Source organism: Gallinula chloropus (genome assembly GCF_964237585.1).
Source record: "Gallinula chloropus genome assembly, chromosome: 5".
NCBI classification, from domain to species: Eukaryota; Metazoa; Chordata; class Aves; order Gruiformes; family Rallidae; genus Gallinula; species Gallinula chloropus.
In genome coordinates this window covers 8,225,443-8,240,121 of record NC_140090.1, presented here as the reverse complement: position 1 = coordinate 8,240,121, position 14,679 = coordinate 8,225,443, and the positions used below count along the sequence as shown (strand labels likewise).

The following is a 14,679-nucleotide window of genomic DNA, read 5'->3' as shown; positions in this document are numbered from 1 at the left end:
CCTCCCGGAGCCGCGGGCGGCGAGCTGGCGGGCAGTCGCGAAGGGGCATCAGAAGGAGAGGGGCAGCGGGGACGCCGCGCACTTGTGCCGCTTCCCCGCCGCCTCCGCTGCCGAGAGGCGCCCCGGCAGCAGGCGGCGGCGCCCGCCCTGCCCAGCTCCGCGCCGCGCTCCAGCCTCGCTGGAGTTGAGCGCTGAGACTGGAAGAAACTGTACGAGAAGCAAGAGCTGGGGGGCGGCTCCCCCCTCCCTCTCCGGGCACCATGTGATGCCGGCGGAGCGGGGCGGGGATCCCCGCCAGCCGCCCGCACCTGGCCTCGCCGGGCGCGCTTAGGAAGCGGCAGAAGAGAAAGTTCAGCGAGGGAGGCGACGCCCGCTCCTGCCCCCGCGCGCAACCCGCGGCCCGGCCCGCGCCGCCAACTCGGCCTCCAGCGCGCCGGCGCTGCAGCGGCCCTTTCTCTGCCCGCCGGGGCGCCGCTCGCTCACCCCTCCTCACCTCCCCGAGAGACGGGCACCCAGCCTCCTCCGTTTCTCCGCCCGCCCGCCTGCAGCCCACAGGTGGGGGGGAGAGTTGCAGCCGGACCCCGAATACCGCCGGGGCCCCGCTGCGAAGCGTCGCCCGCCTCCCACGCGCGCCCTGCGAAGCCCCCTTCCTCCCTGCAGGGGCTGAGGGGAGGCGCGGCCCCTTGCTGACAGGCAGCGTCCTCTCCCTTCGGCCCCGAGAAGGGGGACGTACGTGCCGGCGCGGCGACCCGCTGCGTAGTCCGCGGACACACGCCGGGCTGGGGCTTCGGGCCCTCGCTGCCCGCCTGGCCGGGTCTGGGGCTTTGGCCCTCTCGGCGCTCGCTGACGCCGCTCCGCCGGCGGGGCGGGCTGAGGCGGCGGCGGCCGTTGGGGGTGAGCGGGCTGGCGCGGCGCGAGCGGCGCGGAGCCGTTGGCGGGCGGCGCGAGCAGCTCGGAGCTGTGGGGGGTGGGGGTGCGACACGCACAGGGACAGGGGCTGGGGGCGGCCGGGGCTCTGCCCTCGGGAACGCGCCTTTCGCCCGGTCTTAACCCAGCCCGAGGGGGCGACGCGCGCCCCTCTCCCCCCGGATCGTTCCTCGGCCACCCCTGCGAGTGAAAAGCCTGAATTGAGCCCAAACCGCTTCTGAAGTCGCCGAGTCGCGACTTCACCTACTACGGGCTGAGTCCCACCGTGACGCGCGTCCCCCCCCCCGCCCCCTCCCCGCAGCACGGGCGGCTCCGGCGTCGGGACGCCGTCAGGTCCCCCACCAAAAACCCCTCCTCAGGCACACGGACGCGGGAGAAGTTTTATTTACGAAAGACGCTGTCGATGGGAAAAAAAAAATTCCCCCGAGTGGGGAGAGAGGATGGGAGCTCAGGCGGAAACCACTTAAACCGTAACAAATGGCACAGTTCTAACACCGGTGGTACAGCAGTACAGGATTTCGGGCATTAACAGGCGTGTGCTAAAGAAACCGTGGGGCCTAGAAATGCCCCAAATATACCTAGTTTACAGATTGATGTACAAAAAGTAGTTATAAATACTTCACATCTAGAAAAAATACATGGAACCTTTGAAATAGACTTTCCCTCACATATAAACAACCTCTGTAGAAAAAACAAGACCCGGGCGATCCCCCCTGCTCTTGGGTGCAGGTTTGAACTAGAACCAGTCAGCACCAACCTCAAGTGTCACAAACGGGAGCTGAGTTTTAAAAATTACGTTCGCGTTTACAAATTAGGACAAAACGGGGGCTTATAGAAGGTAACACAACAGGGTGCGTTCAGAAACGGGTAGGGAATGAGCGGGGAGGATAGGGAATGAGCAGAGAAGCTACGCCTGCAGTCAGAAGCAAAGGCCTGTGTGTGCAGCTCTCCTTCGTGCGAGGCTCCGGCCTCTGCCAGCTTAGGCCCTGGCCTTTCAAGCCGTTGGGTGTCGATGCCGTCAGCACCAGCAGCATCAGGCCTTTCCATCTACTCATTTTCTCACCCTGTCCGAAGTCAAAACCCTTTTGAAACAAGACACATGTCGCGAAGTTATGGTAACTGAAATGCACGTTTCCCTGGAACACCTGTATGGAATTGCACTAAAAAATAAAATGTGTTTTGTGACAGGGAGTCTGAGAAAGTTTATTACAGGCAATCTGGGAGGCTCAGGTTTATGGTAATGCAGTGTTTCTACACACAGCTTTAAGACTAGGACAATTATAAATCTTTTTAAAAAAATCTACTAACTTTTCTTGTTAATATTAACATTGATTTCTTTAAGTTAGTAATCTGCCATTACAGGAGCATAGCACCAATGTAATATTTATTGCTGTCATTTATCCCTACAAATATATTTTCCCAAGATATTTACAACTGTACAAATATTCACAAAAGTGCAAAATTAAGACTTTATTCTGTGTGTCCGTTCGTTGTGTTCAGCGTTGAGTCTCACGCACCGTGGTGACTGCTGGCTTGCCTCTCTTATTGCTGCGTGGTGATAAGTCAGAGCACCCTGCCGTGAGTACAGCGATTTGGGGTGATGATTTTCAACAACCACCTCTTCTCCCCTCCCTCCTGCCCCTCACACCTTCAGCTCCATTAGGTGCTGCAGTCACAGCCCACCAAAAAGTGTCTCTATACATCGTTGGAGCCTTGGCTGGCACAAGAGGAGAAGCTATCGTATAGGGAATCGCTCAAGGATTCCAAATTGTCCACGTCGTGCCTACCCGAGCTATTTAAGGAAGCTGCTTCTTTCTTTCCATTTTCTTCCTTTTGTCCGTCAACCTTGTTCAGACAGTTCTTCTCCTTTTCTAATAAAAGTACATTATTGCTGTTAAATTGATTGAGAGACTCCAGGGAAATCTTAGATAATCTATTCTGGGAATCTTCTTTTGTTTCTTCAGTTTGCTTCAATTTCTGTAATAAGCAAGGGAAGTATTAGAAATGTATTTCTTACAAAAATAAAGTTATCCTACTGCGCACCGTTAATTATCATCTTTCCAAAGTTCACAGGATTAAAGGACATAGATTGTTAGATGCTTAAATATCCGTTATAATTAAATGGAACATTAACATCCGTTTCAGGATAAATCATAACTGTAACGATTCTGCTGAGACAAATAGGACTCCATTTACAAAACAGTTAAGTGCTGTTAACACCCGAACTAGCAGATCCTGGCTATGCATGTGTTAAGCATCTCCAGTGTCCTCACGGTAATTTTCATCTTCTCCTTTGCAGATGTGTTTGGGGGTTTGTCTAACCAGGTTTTTGTTTAATTAAGAGTTTGGAGTCTGCTAAAAAAAAAAAGTGTGTATATATGCTCAGAGGAGAAAACAGCATTTTCCATAAATTACAGGCGCAAATGAGACTTGCTGGAGAATGACCTCACATTTTGCACGTGTGAGGCTATTGATTTCCACAGACCCAAACCCTCTCTAATAGACAAGAAAGCAACAAGACAGGAAATTATACTGAACCGGGCCAATCCCCACAGACCAGAATCAATCAGATATTGGCCAGGCCTACTCAGAGAAGTGTTGTAATTCTGCGGGAACGCTGGACGATGTATTAGCACATTATATTAAAAACACACAGTAGGATTATACAAGAGTAATTGTATCCCTTTGTTAGCTACTGGTATTTTCAATCAGAGATCTGACCAAGGAACAGTTAGGTAACTGCACAGGGAGCAGTTCAATAAAAATGACCTGCCAGTCATATGCAGGGTGTTTCAAAATCAGTGTAACTAACTCCTCTGACCGATAACATTATCACAGAAATGGGAGATAACGTTCATCTCACATTCAACAGCCTCTCAGAGAGGTAAGATTGGAGAATTCTGAGATATGCTGTCAGAGTGCAAGCCATTCCTCCTTTTTGGTATTACCATCAGCTTAGCGAAGACACAATCAATAAATTACTGTCAATCCAAGAGGTTAATAGTTTGGTTTAGATAGAAAATGAAACAGTTACTTTAAGCACACTGAAAATAGGGCATGGCCAGTTGTATGGATGATGTGGGTCATTACATACCAGTTGTAGAAGGGCATTAAATTTCTTTTTTTTAAATTCAAGTTTCATGCAAGTGCAATGCTGTGCACGCTGTGCTGGTTATCCCTGGACATCTTGAGCAAGAGCATGAGCTGTTGCATAGTTTGATTGCTTGCTTTTATGGCTAGTTAGATAAAAATCGAAATGCCAGTCCAATGACTGTTTATGTTGTGATCTTGTCATGTTTCATAAGCTAACAGTGCCCGGATTAGGACTTTTATCCAATGTTTCAAACAAACTTATGCAAAGCAACAGGAGATGCTGAAGTCTTAGTACATGAAAATTTTCTGTCTGGTTCATTTAATTCATTCATCAGCTTAGAAGGTTTTAGGGGATGTTGTACTAGATTCTGATTTTAGATGACAGTTAAAACTAAGGTCTTCAATATCTGTAATTACAATGTTTTCTAAGCCAGAGGATTCCCCAGTTACTCCCCTTTGTAACAGGAACAAACACAAATTTAGGACCCTTCTCCACAATTTCAGCATAAATTGCTATTCCCTTTGCCCTAATTTCAAATCTTATACAGTATTACTGAAACTGTTGTTTCACTTCTCTGTAGGCCAGATGAGAAAGTTCTCAGACATGGCATAAATAACACACATACTAGCACTTTTCAATTTTCAGAGCACTGAACCTAAAGTTCTTCATTATATGACAGACTAAATGATTGTTCTTTGTGTGTATTTTTCCCACTTTACAGCTTTTCTTCAGATGAACTGAATGTGGCTGCTCAGCGCAGACTGGGGGCCGCAGGAAGTCAATACTGCTCTTAGCAAGGTCTGTGATAACAATGTTATTGATTCATATGGGGCCAATGTCAACTCCTGGTTGGGAGAGGCAGGGACACCAGCAGTCCAGGTGAAGTATCAAAACAAGAGCAGGATCTTTGCCTGGCTTTTAAACCGCAAGATTTAAACCATGGGACAGACCAGAGTGAATTCAGCGGTATATTCTGCATATATATAATCAATAATTTATTATACCCTACAAGGTCAACCTAGAATACACTTCTACTTTAATCACACCCTGGTTTGTCATTTAATATAAGGCTAACCATTTATATTAGGGAAGCTGCAGGGAACAGAAGTGTTCTCTACAGATTGTATGTAAAATCATTGAATCAAATGAAATTGAATTGAGGTGAAGTCCATCGGTGAAACCCACTGGCAGAAGATACATAAAGTAGTGAACAGTACATCTAAGACACATCAAGAATCAAATGTTAAAGTTGATGTAGCAAAAATTATTACTAGAGACAGAATTCAGAAATGTTATGGATATTTTTTTGGAGATACAGTTGTCCTTTTTTAGATGTCTTAATGCCCAGTTACATCCCTTTGCAAAAAAATACATAAGCAAAATAAAACTTTTCCTTTCTTTAACACAGTATTGCAACAGTAATCCTATATGCAAAGGTAATGCTCACCTGATGTGGAAAGTAGCACTTACTTTTTTCATTTGATACAGGTGTAAACTGTTTGTCTAGAATACACTGTTTCAGGCACAGTATTACTCTTGCAGCTAGAGCCACCTATTCCTAATTTTACAATCAAGTAAGAATGTGGGGTTTTCTGGATGGGACTTTTGGTAAGGAATATTAATATGCTAGAACTCTACTCAGATATCCAATGTACAGTATGTACCATATGATCTTGTGATTTTATTTGTATAGCTGCACTTTAAATATGTTCTTTTTTTTGTTAAATCATACAGGAAAAAATATATTTGTAGTTAGAAAATTAAAATATGTTATTCTGCTCCTTGACACATGGAAGAAAACTCCTCCTGAGTTCCATGAGCAAAAATAAAGAAACCTTTAAGCAGAAATATTAATGTAAGAACCTGTATAATCAACAAATCCTTTTCTCCCACAGTAACAGAATTATGTACAGTCCTACAGTTCAAAAGTCCCTGATAATTTCTTTAAACTTGGTGTGTCAGAACAAATGTTACTTCAAGTTCTTTAAGAAATTTTTGTGTCGTTACTATAGATACAATTTGGGAAAAAATACCAAGGAGTATTTGTTTAAATTCATCCTTAAGTTTCTTTTCCATGGCAGTCACAACAGCTGCTAGATGAATCAAAAGGCAAAAGCAAAGAATTTGTTTGATAAATTGGGTATGTGGTTAAGTAGTGTCTTCAGTCTTGTTCACGGCTAGCCCAAAGATGTTACCATTGTGCATTTACAAAGGATTAGTTCATTAATGCATTTGAGAGTCGCATTAATGTGAATCAGTAGCTTTTCCTGCAGACAGGAACATTGGGGAGCAGGTCAGACATGTTCTGTATCCCTGAGAACCGTGTGAGATGTGGCACTAGCATAGAGAGCACCTAACCTCCATCATGGGTTCCAATCACATCTTCCTAATTAGTTGCGACTTTCTGCGTAAGGAACAGGTGGTTTTATCCCCACAGGAAACAAAAGGACTTGGTGATTTTGTTCAGTGCTGCCAGAAGAGCTGAAGTGGGACCAACATGCTTGTTCTTGGGCAGGATTCTTCTCAGGAGTGGTACCTAAAGCCATTTCAGGCTGAAGGCGTTGACTTTGCTGCTGACTATTCTGCATCTGTTCCATGAACAAATAAGGTGTCTGCTGCCTTTGGTGTGGTCACTATAGATTTTCCTAAGTATTAACAAAGATATAGGCACAGATTTTGGTCTAACCATTAAAAAAAGGTGCAGTGCAGGAAAGGACTGTGATTTTCACAGTGCCTCTGTAAAAACATCAGCCCATCATCCTAGAGCAGATCAATGTATAGCTTGTTTTACTTACACTAACTATATTTTGTATAGAAAATCCATACTGTTATAGCCTTAGGGTATGGGGAGCATTTGTTCTACTCTGAGTAAGTAGAGAGCTTCCCACTGCTGGAGTTTCTTAGCTAGCCAGTACGGGGTGCTTTACACCACCTGAGAGCAGTTACTAGTGCTCAGAAGAAGAGAAACTCTATCTGACATAATACATTCATCATGAGTCACATCACTTTGAAATAAACTCATGAGTCATGAATCAGAATAATGTTTCCTTGTTGGCAACATCCTAAAGGGAATAACTAAAACCCATTAGTGATATAATAAAATCTGGCATGTCACTTCAAGCACAGCAAATTAGCAAAACAAAACTAGCCTGCAGTTACACTGATACATTATAAATAGGTGTTATTTCTACATTAATACATCACATTAGATTTCTTTTTAAACTTTAAAAATGAGAGGTTACATGTGGGTAGAATGTATTTTCAGTGCTGTGTGATCAAGGACTAGTCACAGCTGTAGCTGTTCTGCCTGGCACAGAGACTGCAGGTCTAATGGGAAGGAGCAGGGAAGGGTGGGCTGGCCCCAGGTACGAAGGACCCCACAGCTGGCACACGGGAAGGAGTGCAACAGCAAGTCCACTTCTTCTCTCTGGTAACACACAGAAGCCCTGATTGCCTGGGGTCAGGTTATGCTTATGAGGCATGCCAGGGCCCAGAATCAGCAACGAACCATTCTGCAGGATAAATGTATTTTCCAGCTGTCTAAGTTTAGTTAACCAGCGCTTTTAAAGGGCTCAGAATCAGTTACACACAAGAATAAAATGAACTTTATTTATGTCTCTCATGCACTGGGCAATTTAGTTTTTAGATTAACACAAAAGCAAGAAGGGCATTGCTTCAAGTGAAGTATAACTGCAAAACACTATTGGGTAAAACCAACTAAATTGCTATGAGAATTAAATATAGATCAACAAAATCAATACTTAATTGTATAACTCAAGGTCTTCCATTTCAGATCTGATCTCTAATAGGAGATACAAAGTATGCTCACTTTTTATTTTTTTAGTTATTATTTAAAACTTTATTGTGAAGGAAAACAATTTGCTAGATTTAAACCTTTTAAAAAATGATTAGTTACTCTGTCTGCATACATTCAGGGTAAACTCAATCCCATAATGCCACTGCTTCTTATTTGAAATTCAGAGTTTTACCCATCTAGACATCCTCTAGTCCTATAATTGGTTTGTATCTTTGACACAATGGGTCTATGTGGGATATGCAGTTGCAGCATTACATAGGTTGCTCATACATAACCTGTTTAGTGGAACACTATTAGTATGTTCACAGCTTCTTGCATAGTAGGTGTACTCAGATACAGAACAGTATTCTGATCAGAGAGATGCTGGTGTAATCAGAACTAACTTCCCCCTGAATTCAGTGGTGTTACACAGCCAGTTTGCCATAGAAAGGTGTAACCTAGTAAGAGTTGGTTTTGAACTGTCAGGTAGCAGCTTTCTATCAGCTGGCCAGGACAAAATGCAATGGTAGATTCTGTGGAATGTGAAAAAATCTCTAGATCTCATTTAACATCATGTGGACAGGTAACACTCTGCAGTGAAAATAGTTGTACAGTCACATCCAGGAAACTACAAAGGTGAAAGCTGTAACTGCATGACCTCTGCTGTATTAGAGCTGAGCTAAAAATGTGATGTTTGAACTTCTTTCCCTTTAAAGCATAACCTTAAATAATAAGATAAGCCTTGCTCTCCCTTGTATATTCTCAGAAGCTTTCATCTATTTTCCGGACTGACAGTAAAATAATTTTTGAAATAATGAATCACTTTTCTTTTTTTCTACTTGAGCAGAAATCCCATGATTATTTTGCTGTAGCAGACAATGATCTCTCAGACACACCATCAGATTTTCAAGATAAACAATAAGTGCCAGTTTCTTTCCTTGGAAAAAATGCATTGATATGAAGTATTTTTAGGTTCATTAGTCCGTTCAGCATTTTATAGGAAAGCCAAATATACATAAGTGCATATATGTCACCCACTTATGGCATTCTGGCTAACACAACAATGGTAACAGAACCAAAGCTTGCCTGCTGTATAACAACCTACAAATCTATTTTAGTATCAAAAGGACAGCATTTCTGATGATCCTGAATTGTAAGTAAATTACTTTAGAGGAAATAAAGCTGATTAGCATGAACTGTGTATGATTCATAACTGCAGATCTGGATAAAGGAGCTATTGCTTAATGAACAGGTGACTGAGGAGCTGAGACATGTTGTCTATAGTTTGAATTCTTGGGTGGTGTAGGAAATAAAAGATAGTTTAGTGAATTGAACTTTACGCTTTCAAAAGCATAGTTTTCATAAAATGATGAGATGACTATGTACATTCAGCATTCTAGTGCCAAGAATATCGTCATAATTTACAAAGTATATGATTATTTTGTTGCTCTGACAAGACTGTTTGACCTGATTAGGTATATACCAACTCTCTTTGAACTTCTGTATAATTTAATCAACCAGGATTTTCCAGGTCAGGTAGATCTAGCTTTTTACCTTCTGCTTGGTTATGAACTGAATGCTACAAATATGGTTGTCTTCTTGTAGTGCCTCAGAATGGCCACTGGATGCACTGACTGTATGTGGACAAGGTTTATTTAAAATACAGTAAGAAACTATAATTCCAAGTGGCAATACTTTGGAAAATGGTCATAGTGCAGGTCCTCAGTCAAGTGTGTTGAGGGGAGATACTAGAAAGAAAAGCAATTAAACACTGGTACTTCCTCCAGAAGGTAAAGCAGGGCCTCACTCTCTTCACATTGGTGGAACCACCAATTTTCCTTCTCACAGAGGGAACTACCCTCTAAAAGCAATGCTTACTGCAATCAGAGGCTCATCACAAGCCATTAAGGAAGAAATATCCATCATGAGAAGGGAAGTCGATGCTCAGTTTTTAGAACCTGATAGACTGAAAATGAACAAGACATGCATAGGATACTCTTTACTTTTCAGAGATCCTTTTAGCTTTACTCCTACGGGGAGTTAAATAACAAAATTGTTCTGAATTCCTTGCAATGAGAAAAAATCACAGAGGAAAAAAATTCATACTGCAAGGTAAGATTGCTGACAAAGTTACTGAACATGGCTTAACCATTTGGAGTTCAGTGCTATCCCTTGACAAAATCATCTTGAGGGTTATGTTGCCAGTGATAACCTACTAAATGGTACTGGAGCTATACAGTCTGAAGTAACTTCACTGCTTCAGTCTTCATCAGACTGTACTTCACCACCTATCATGTTAATATAGAGAGGTTTTTCCTACTGAATGAAAGTAGTTGCCCTCAGGTTGATGAAAGTACAGCTGATTGTTTCAATTAAAAAGGGCTACAATTTTATCCTAGATTATGGGTTTGGAGGACTTTTTTTTTTTTCCTTTTCAAATTGGGATACTTACTCAGAACGAAATCAGGAAGAGGAAAAAAAACATAGTTCAAGAAAGATTTTTTTTAAATCTAACACAAAATGCAGTAGTACTAAAAGAGACAGATAGTATCCCACATTAGAGTGTAGGAAAAAAAAATCCTCTCAACCTCAGTGAATGCAGGATCATACTCATACAACATATAATCTCACTGACATTTTCAGTAATCGGGGTCATTTTTCTGTATGGCTGAACTCTTCTTACACTGCTGTTCCCAAGCATTAGCTGTGTTCTTACCTATCTTCATCTTCCACCTTTGGCTTTTTCGAACAAGACTATTTATTTTGGTAATTACAAAGACACTTATCCCCTCACTCTCCAGTGACGCCTGAGTTCCTGGCCTGCAATGTCTGTATGTCAGTCACCCAGCATACTGATGGAAAACAGAACTGCACTTCCAGACTGTGCTGCAAATGGTAATCGGTAGCGGGTAATGATTTTCCACACTAGTAATCCTCTCTTTTGAGTACTGGACTAGATTAACTTCAGGTTAGCCTGTGACTATCCAAGGTACACCAGCTGACTTAAGGGCAAAAGACAGAAGCAGCAGATGGAGAATGAGCAATGTAGAGTGGCAGCATCAAGAGCAAATCAGAAGTATAAAGGAATCGTGTAGAAATAGTTCTCCCAGCTATGAAAATTGGCTTGTTGCATGCACTAAGAGGGCTGTGCTGTCTGCAGGGGAGTTCAAAGAAGATGAATCTCTGTGGGAAGACCTGCAGAGGAAAGAAAGGGAATGTCCCTTCTTATAAGTTTTAAAGATGATTCATAGAGGTCATTTAAACAAAGGAGTGAGCTTCACAGCAAATAGTTTTCTCATTTTTAGCCTTTGAGGAGGACAGTTGGGTAGAGACAAACAATCTTTCCAGACCCATCAGTCCACCTCTGCATGACTGGGCATTTAGCCACTGTGGAGGGAGCCTCCACGTTCACGTACATGGTGGACACACATCAGAATGAAATGATGATGCTTCTAAGCTCTCACCAAGTAGAAATACAGAGGTGATAATTTTCACATTTGGAAGCAGGATTTTCTTTATTCTTAAAAAAAATATCTGAATTAGCCTGCTTAAACCCCACCCCAACAAAACAGTTTGGTTTAGGAGCCTGAAGTTGTAGTTTTCCTTCCCACTCCAGATTTAATCGGGGGTTTTTTTTACCTCTAATGGGTTTTTTCACCTCTAATGAATCTAACCAAACCCCATTGCCCTTTCTTTCCCCTTCTGTGACACCTGGCCTCTGGAAGGCATTAAGAACCAGCCAGGTATGCTCTCCTGTACAAGGATGTGGATACCACATCCCCTGAGTGAGTGTTAGGGGATATGGCTGGGCATCATGCCACACATTGCACTGGTAAGTACTCCTGGAGGCAGCAGAGGAAGAGACTGGAGCCCAGGTTGTCCTCCCAGTAAAACTGTTGCAGCCAGGACTCTTTTCTGACCCTGTGCAATGAGGCTACAGAAGTTCCTTTGTAATCAGAGAAATCTGGGACAGGACAGATGCAAATAATGGTGTTGGTTACCTGACTGCACTTGCCACCTCTTCAGCTGATGTTGTGATCTGCACAATTGTCAGTACTGATTCACGCAAAGCATGAATTGCAGAAGGGAAACCTATGTTTAAGTTCATCTGCCATCAGATCCCACATAACAGTAGTTATTTACATGTACTTTCTAAATTTATGCAAATAGTTTATCTTCACTGTAGGGCAGTGCATTTTCAGGGACAGAGGCACAACAGGCACTAAACTGAGCGAGAGCTGCAGAACCAAATTAAAGTAGAAGGATAAATCCTCTCGCAATTTTTAGTTCATTTCAGTACACCAAGTTGTATCAATAAAGAGCCCATAGTATAAGTCAGCTAGAAAATAAATGCTATGAAGGATGTTCCATTTTATGTCGTTTGAATTTGATTAGTGATTAGTCTTGGCGGTTAAACCACATGGGAACAGTAATCAAGGTTTCTCTACTGCAGTTCTGTAACAACTGGAAAACACTGTTGGCTTATGTCCTATACCATGATAGGATATTAACCTAAAATCTAATTAATCTATGAATGAATTACAGTTCTAGAAACATACTATATTATAATCAATTTTAAGTGAGTTCCTAACAGAAGATAAGATGAAGAAAAAGCTGTAAAATTACCAGAGGTTGATAAATTCTGTTTACTATGACTGATGATTTTTATGGAGGATAATTTTACAATCCATCAAACTTTTGTCAGTTCAAGAATCATGCTGCCAAACGTATGCAGTAAATTAATTTTTAAATTTACATATTTATTAAAAATCTTATTGAAAACAGCAGGAAGTAAGCCTTGTTTGAATAATAAAATAACTTGTTATTCTACTGGAAAGAAAACAAAAAAAAAACCCAACCCCAAGCAGCCTTCTATTAAGATGATTTTATAGTAAGGCAATAATTATAAACAGCTACATGAATTAGTTAACCAAACAATGTATTAAATAGCCAACCCCAAATTAATCAAGAATTAAAAAAACCAAAAACCTGTTGGAAGATAATCAAGTAAAAAATGTAATTTAAAAGCTGAGAAATTCATGGCTGAGTTTCAGATGTGCTTGAGGACATGTTTGTTAGCTCAGGCCCATCGGCAGGGGCTCCCAGGCTCCCTGTGCAAGAGTGGGGAGCTGCAGGTGTCTGCCTGTGTGGCTTCCCCACTCAAGGTGCTGAAGAGGAGAAGAGTGTTTGCAATCATCTCGTTCATGTGGCCACAGCAATGTGCCCAGTGTGATGTGCTGCTGGCTCAGGAAATCACCCTGTGACCCAAGCCTATGTTTACTGCCACAGAAGAGAAATCCGCTGTAAGAAGGCATTACAGCTGCACCCTGGCTGCCTCCTGTTAAAAGCTGAGCAAGAACCATTGAAACATCTGTTGGATGCTGACATGTGGTAGGATGTAGCAAGAACTACTCCCCTGCTGTTTATACAAGGAAGAACCAAGAGTGCCAAGATGGCGGAGCTGGGAAGCACGTTGATATGATTTGAGCTGAGTACGGTGCCTCAGAGACCAGCCAAGGGCACTTCTTGGCTGTGTCTACTTGCAAGGCCTCAGTTTCTAAGTTACTTATCAGTTATGCTACAAAGATTTTCCGCATCACCTTTAACATAGTACTCCACTGCTGTGATTCCTGTGCTGTCCATATCCCACAGACAAGCTCCCGGTATCGCTGGAGCCAGCTCTCAGGTCTTCTTTGTTTCCTTCCCTGGTCTCACCTCCACAGTTGCTGCAGTTTTATTTGACCACTGCTGGGGCCAGCCATTCACACTCTTAAAATGCCTACTTTGAGTGTGCAAAATACATAAGCTGTCCTGCCTGTATCTGTCAGAAACAAGACTTGTGTTAACTGCAACTACTGTGCTTCCCTGCTCAGCCCTCTCACTTGTCTCATGGGGCTAAGGGACAGGATGACTTATTTGATTTGTGGATTAAGGAGTACCCTAAATTCTGTATCTTGATGAAAAAACTATAGATTCTAACAAATATCATATTTACCAGACAACTCAAGGATACAGTCCTGGGCTCTGATTCAGTAACCGTGTGGATTAATCCAAAAGGAAACGTGAAAGACAGGGTTACCTACAGGGAATAGGCAATTCATGTCATAAACACAGATTGCAGACGATATTCCTTAGCACAGCTCTAAAGGATGGTCAGAAAGAAACACTGTGAATTAAGCAGAGTAATGCTGGGCACCAAGATGACCACTGCTAGAGATACAAGAAGTTGCTACAGCCAGGAGAGTTATTGTGTTCAACTTGTCTCCTCACAAAATTAAAGCAGTGATACACCTTTTGATTAGTACACATCATTTCACTGAGATCAGAGGGGAATTTTAGTTAATTTATGGGTACAGATTTGTTTGCTTCATCTTTTAAGTAAACCTGTTTCTGGTGTACACCTCTATCCTACCATTTAGTTCAGCCAGGCATACAAAATGTCTCTTGGATCTGGTAGAAGGCATTAATGGTTGCAAGTTCTCTCTGAGGGGCACAGCCTTGAAATGGAAAGGAGGCAAGGACAAGTGTCCTGGACAGACCTTTGCCTTCCCTGGACAACAGTGAGGTTCAGGTTAAGCAGCTAAGAGGATCTGAAAGGCTGGTAAACATTTCTGCTGAGTCCACCAGGGCTATAGAAGTCCCCTCTTAGAATGTGTGGTGTTATTTTGACCGGGCTTTGGAGGTTTTTTCAGAGAAAGGAAGCACACATAATATATACCAGGAACCTCAGTTCTGTGGGGTCTGACCCCACCCCCCCACCCCCCATTTGGCTTTGAGAAAACCTTTGTTGGGAAAGATCAAAGTAGGAATTTGGTGTGAGGAACCACGACAGGCTCCAGTTCTCATAGTGGGCTTCCTGCAG

The 14,679-nt window shown here is 42.8% G+C and overlaps 1 protein-coding gene across 1 annotated transcript in view; it reads right to left on the bottom strand.

Moving 5' to 3' along the window:
• Positions 1–2,562: 2,562 nt before the first annotated feature.
• Positions 2,563–14,679, bottom strand: part of NCKAP5 (NCK associated protein 5) — a gene marked incomplete at its 5' end in the record, with an annotated part of 361,891 nt that continues 349,774 nt past the window's right edge. The window contains one exon of the mRNA XM_084264849.1: positions 2,563–2,904. Within this exon, the coding sequence (XP_084120975.1) occupies positions 2,623–2,904 (282 nt within the window). The 3' untranslated portion in view covers positions 2,563–2,622. The remainder of the gene's footprint in view (positions 2,905–14,679) is intronic.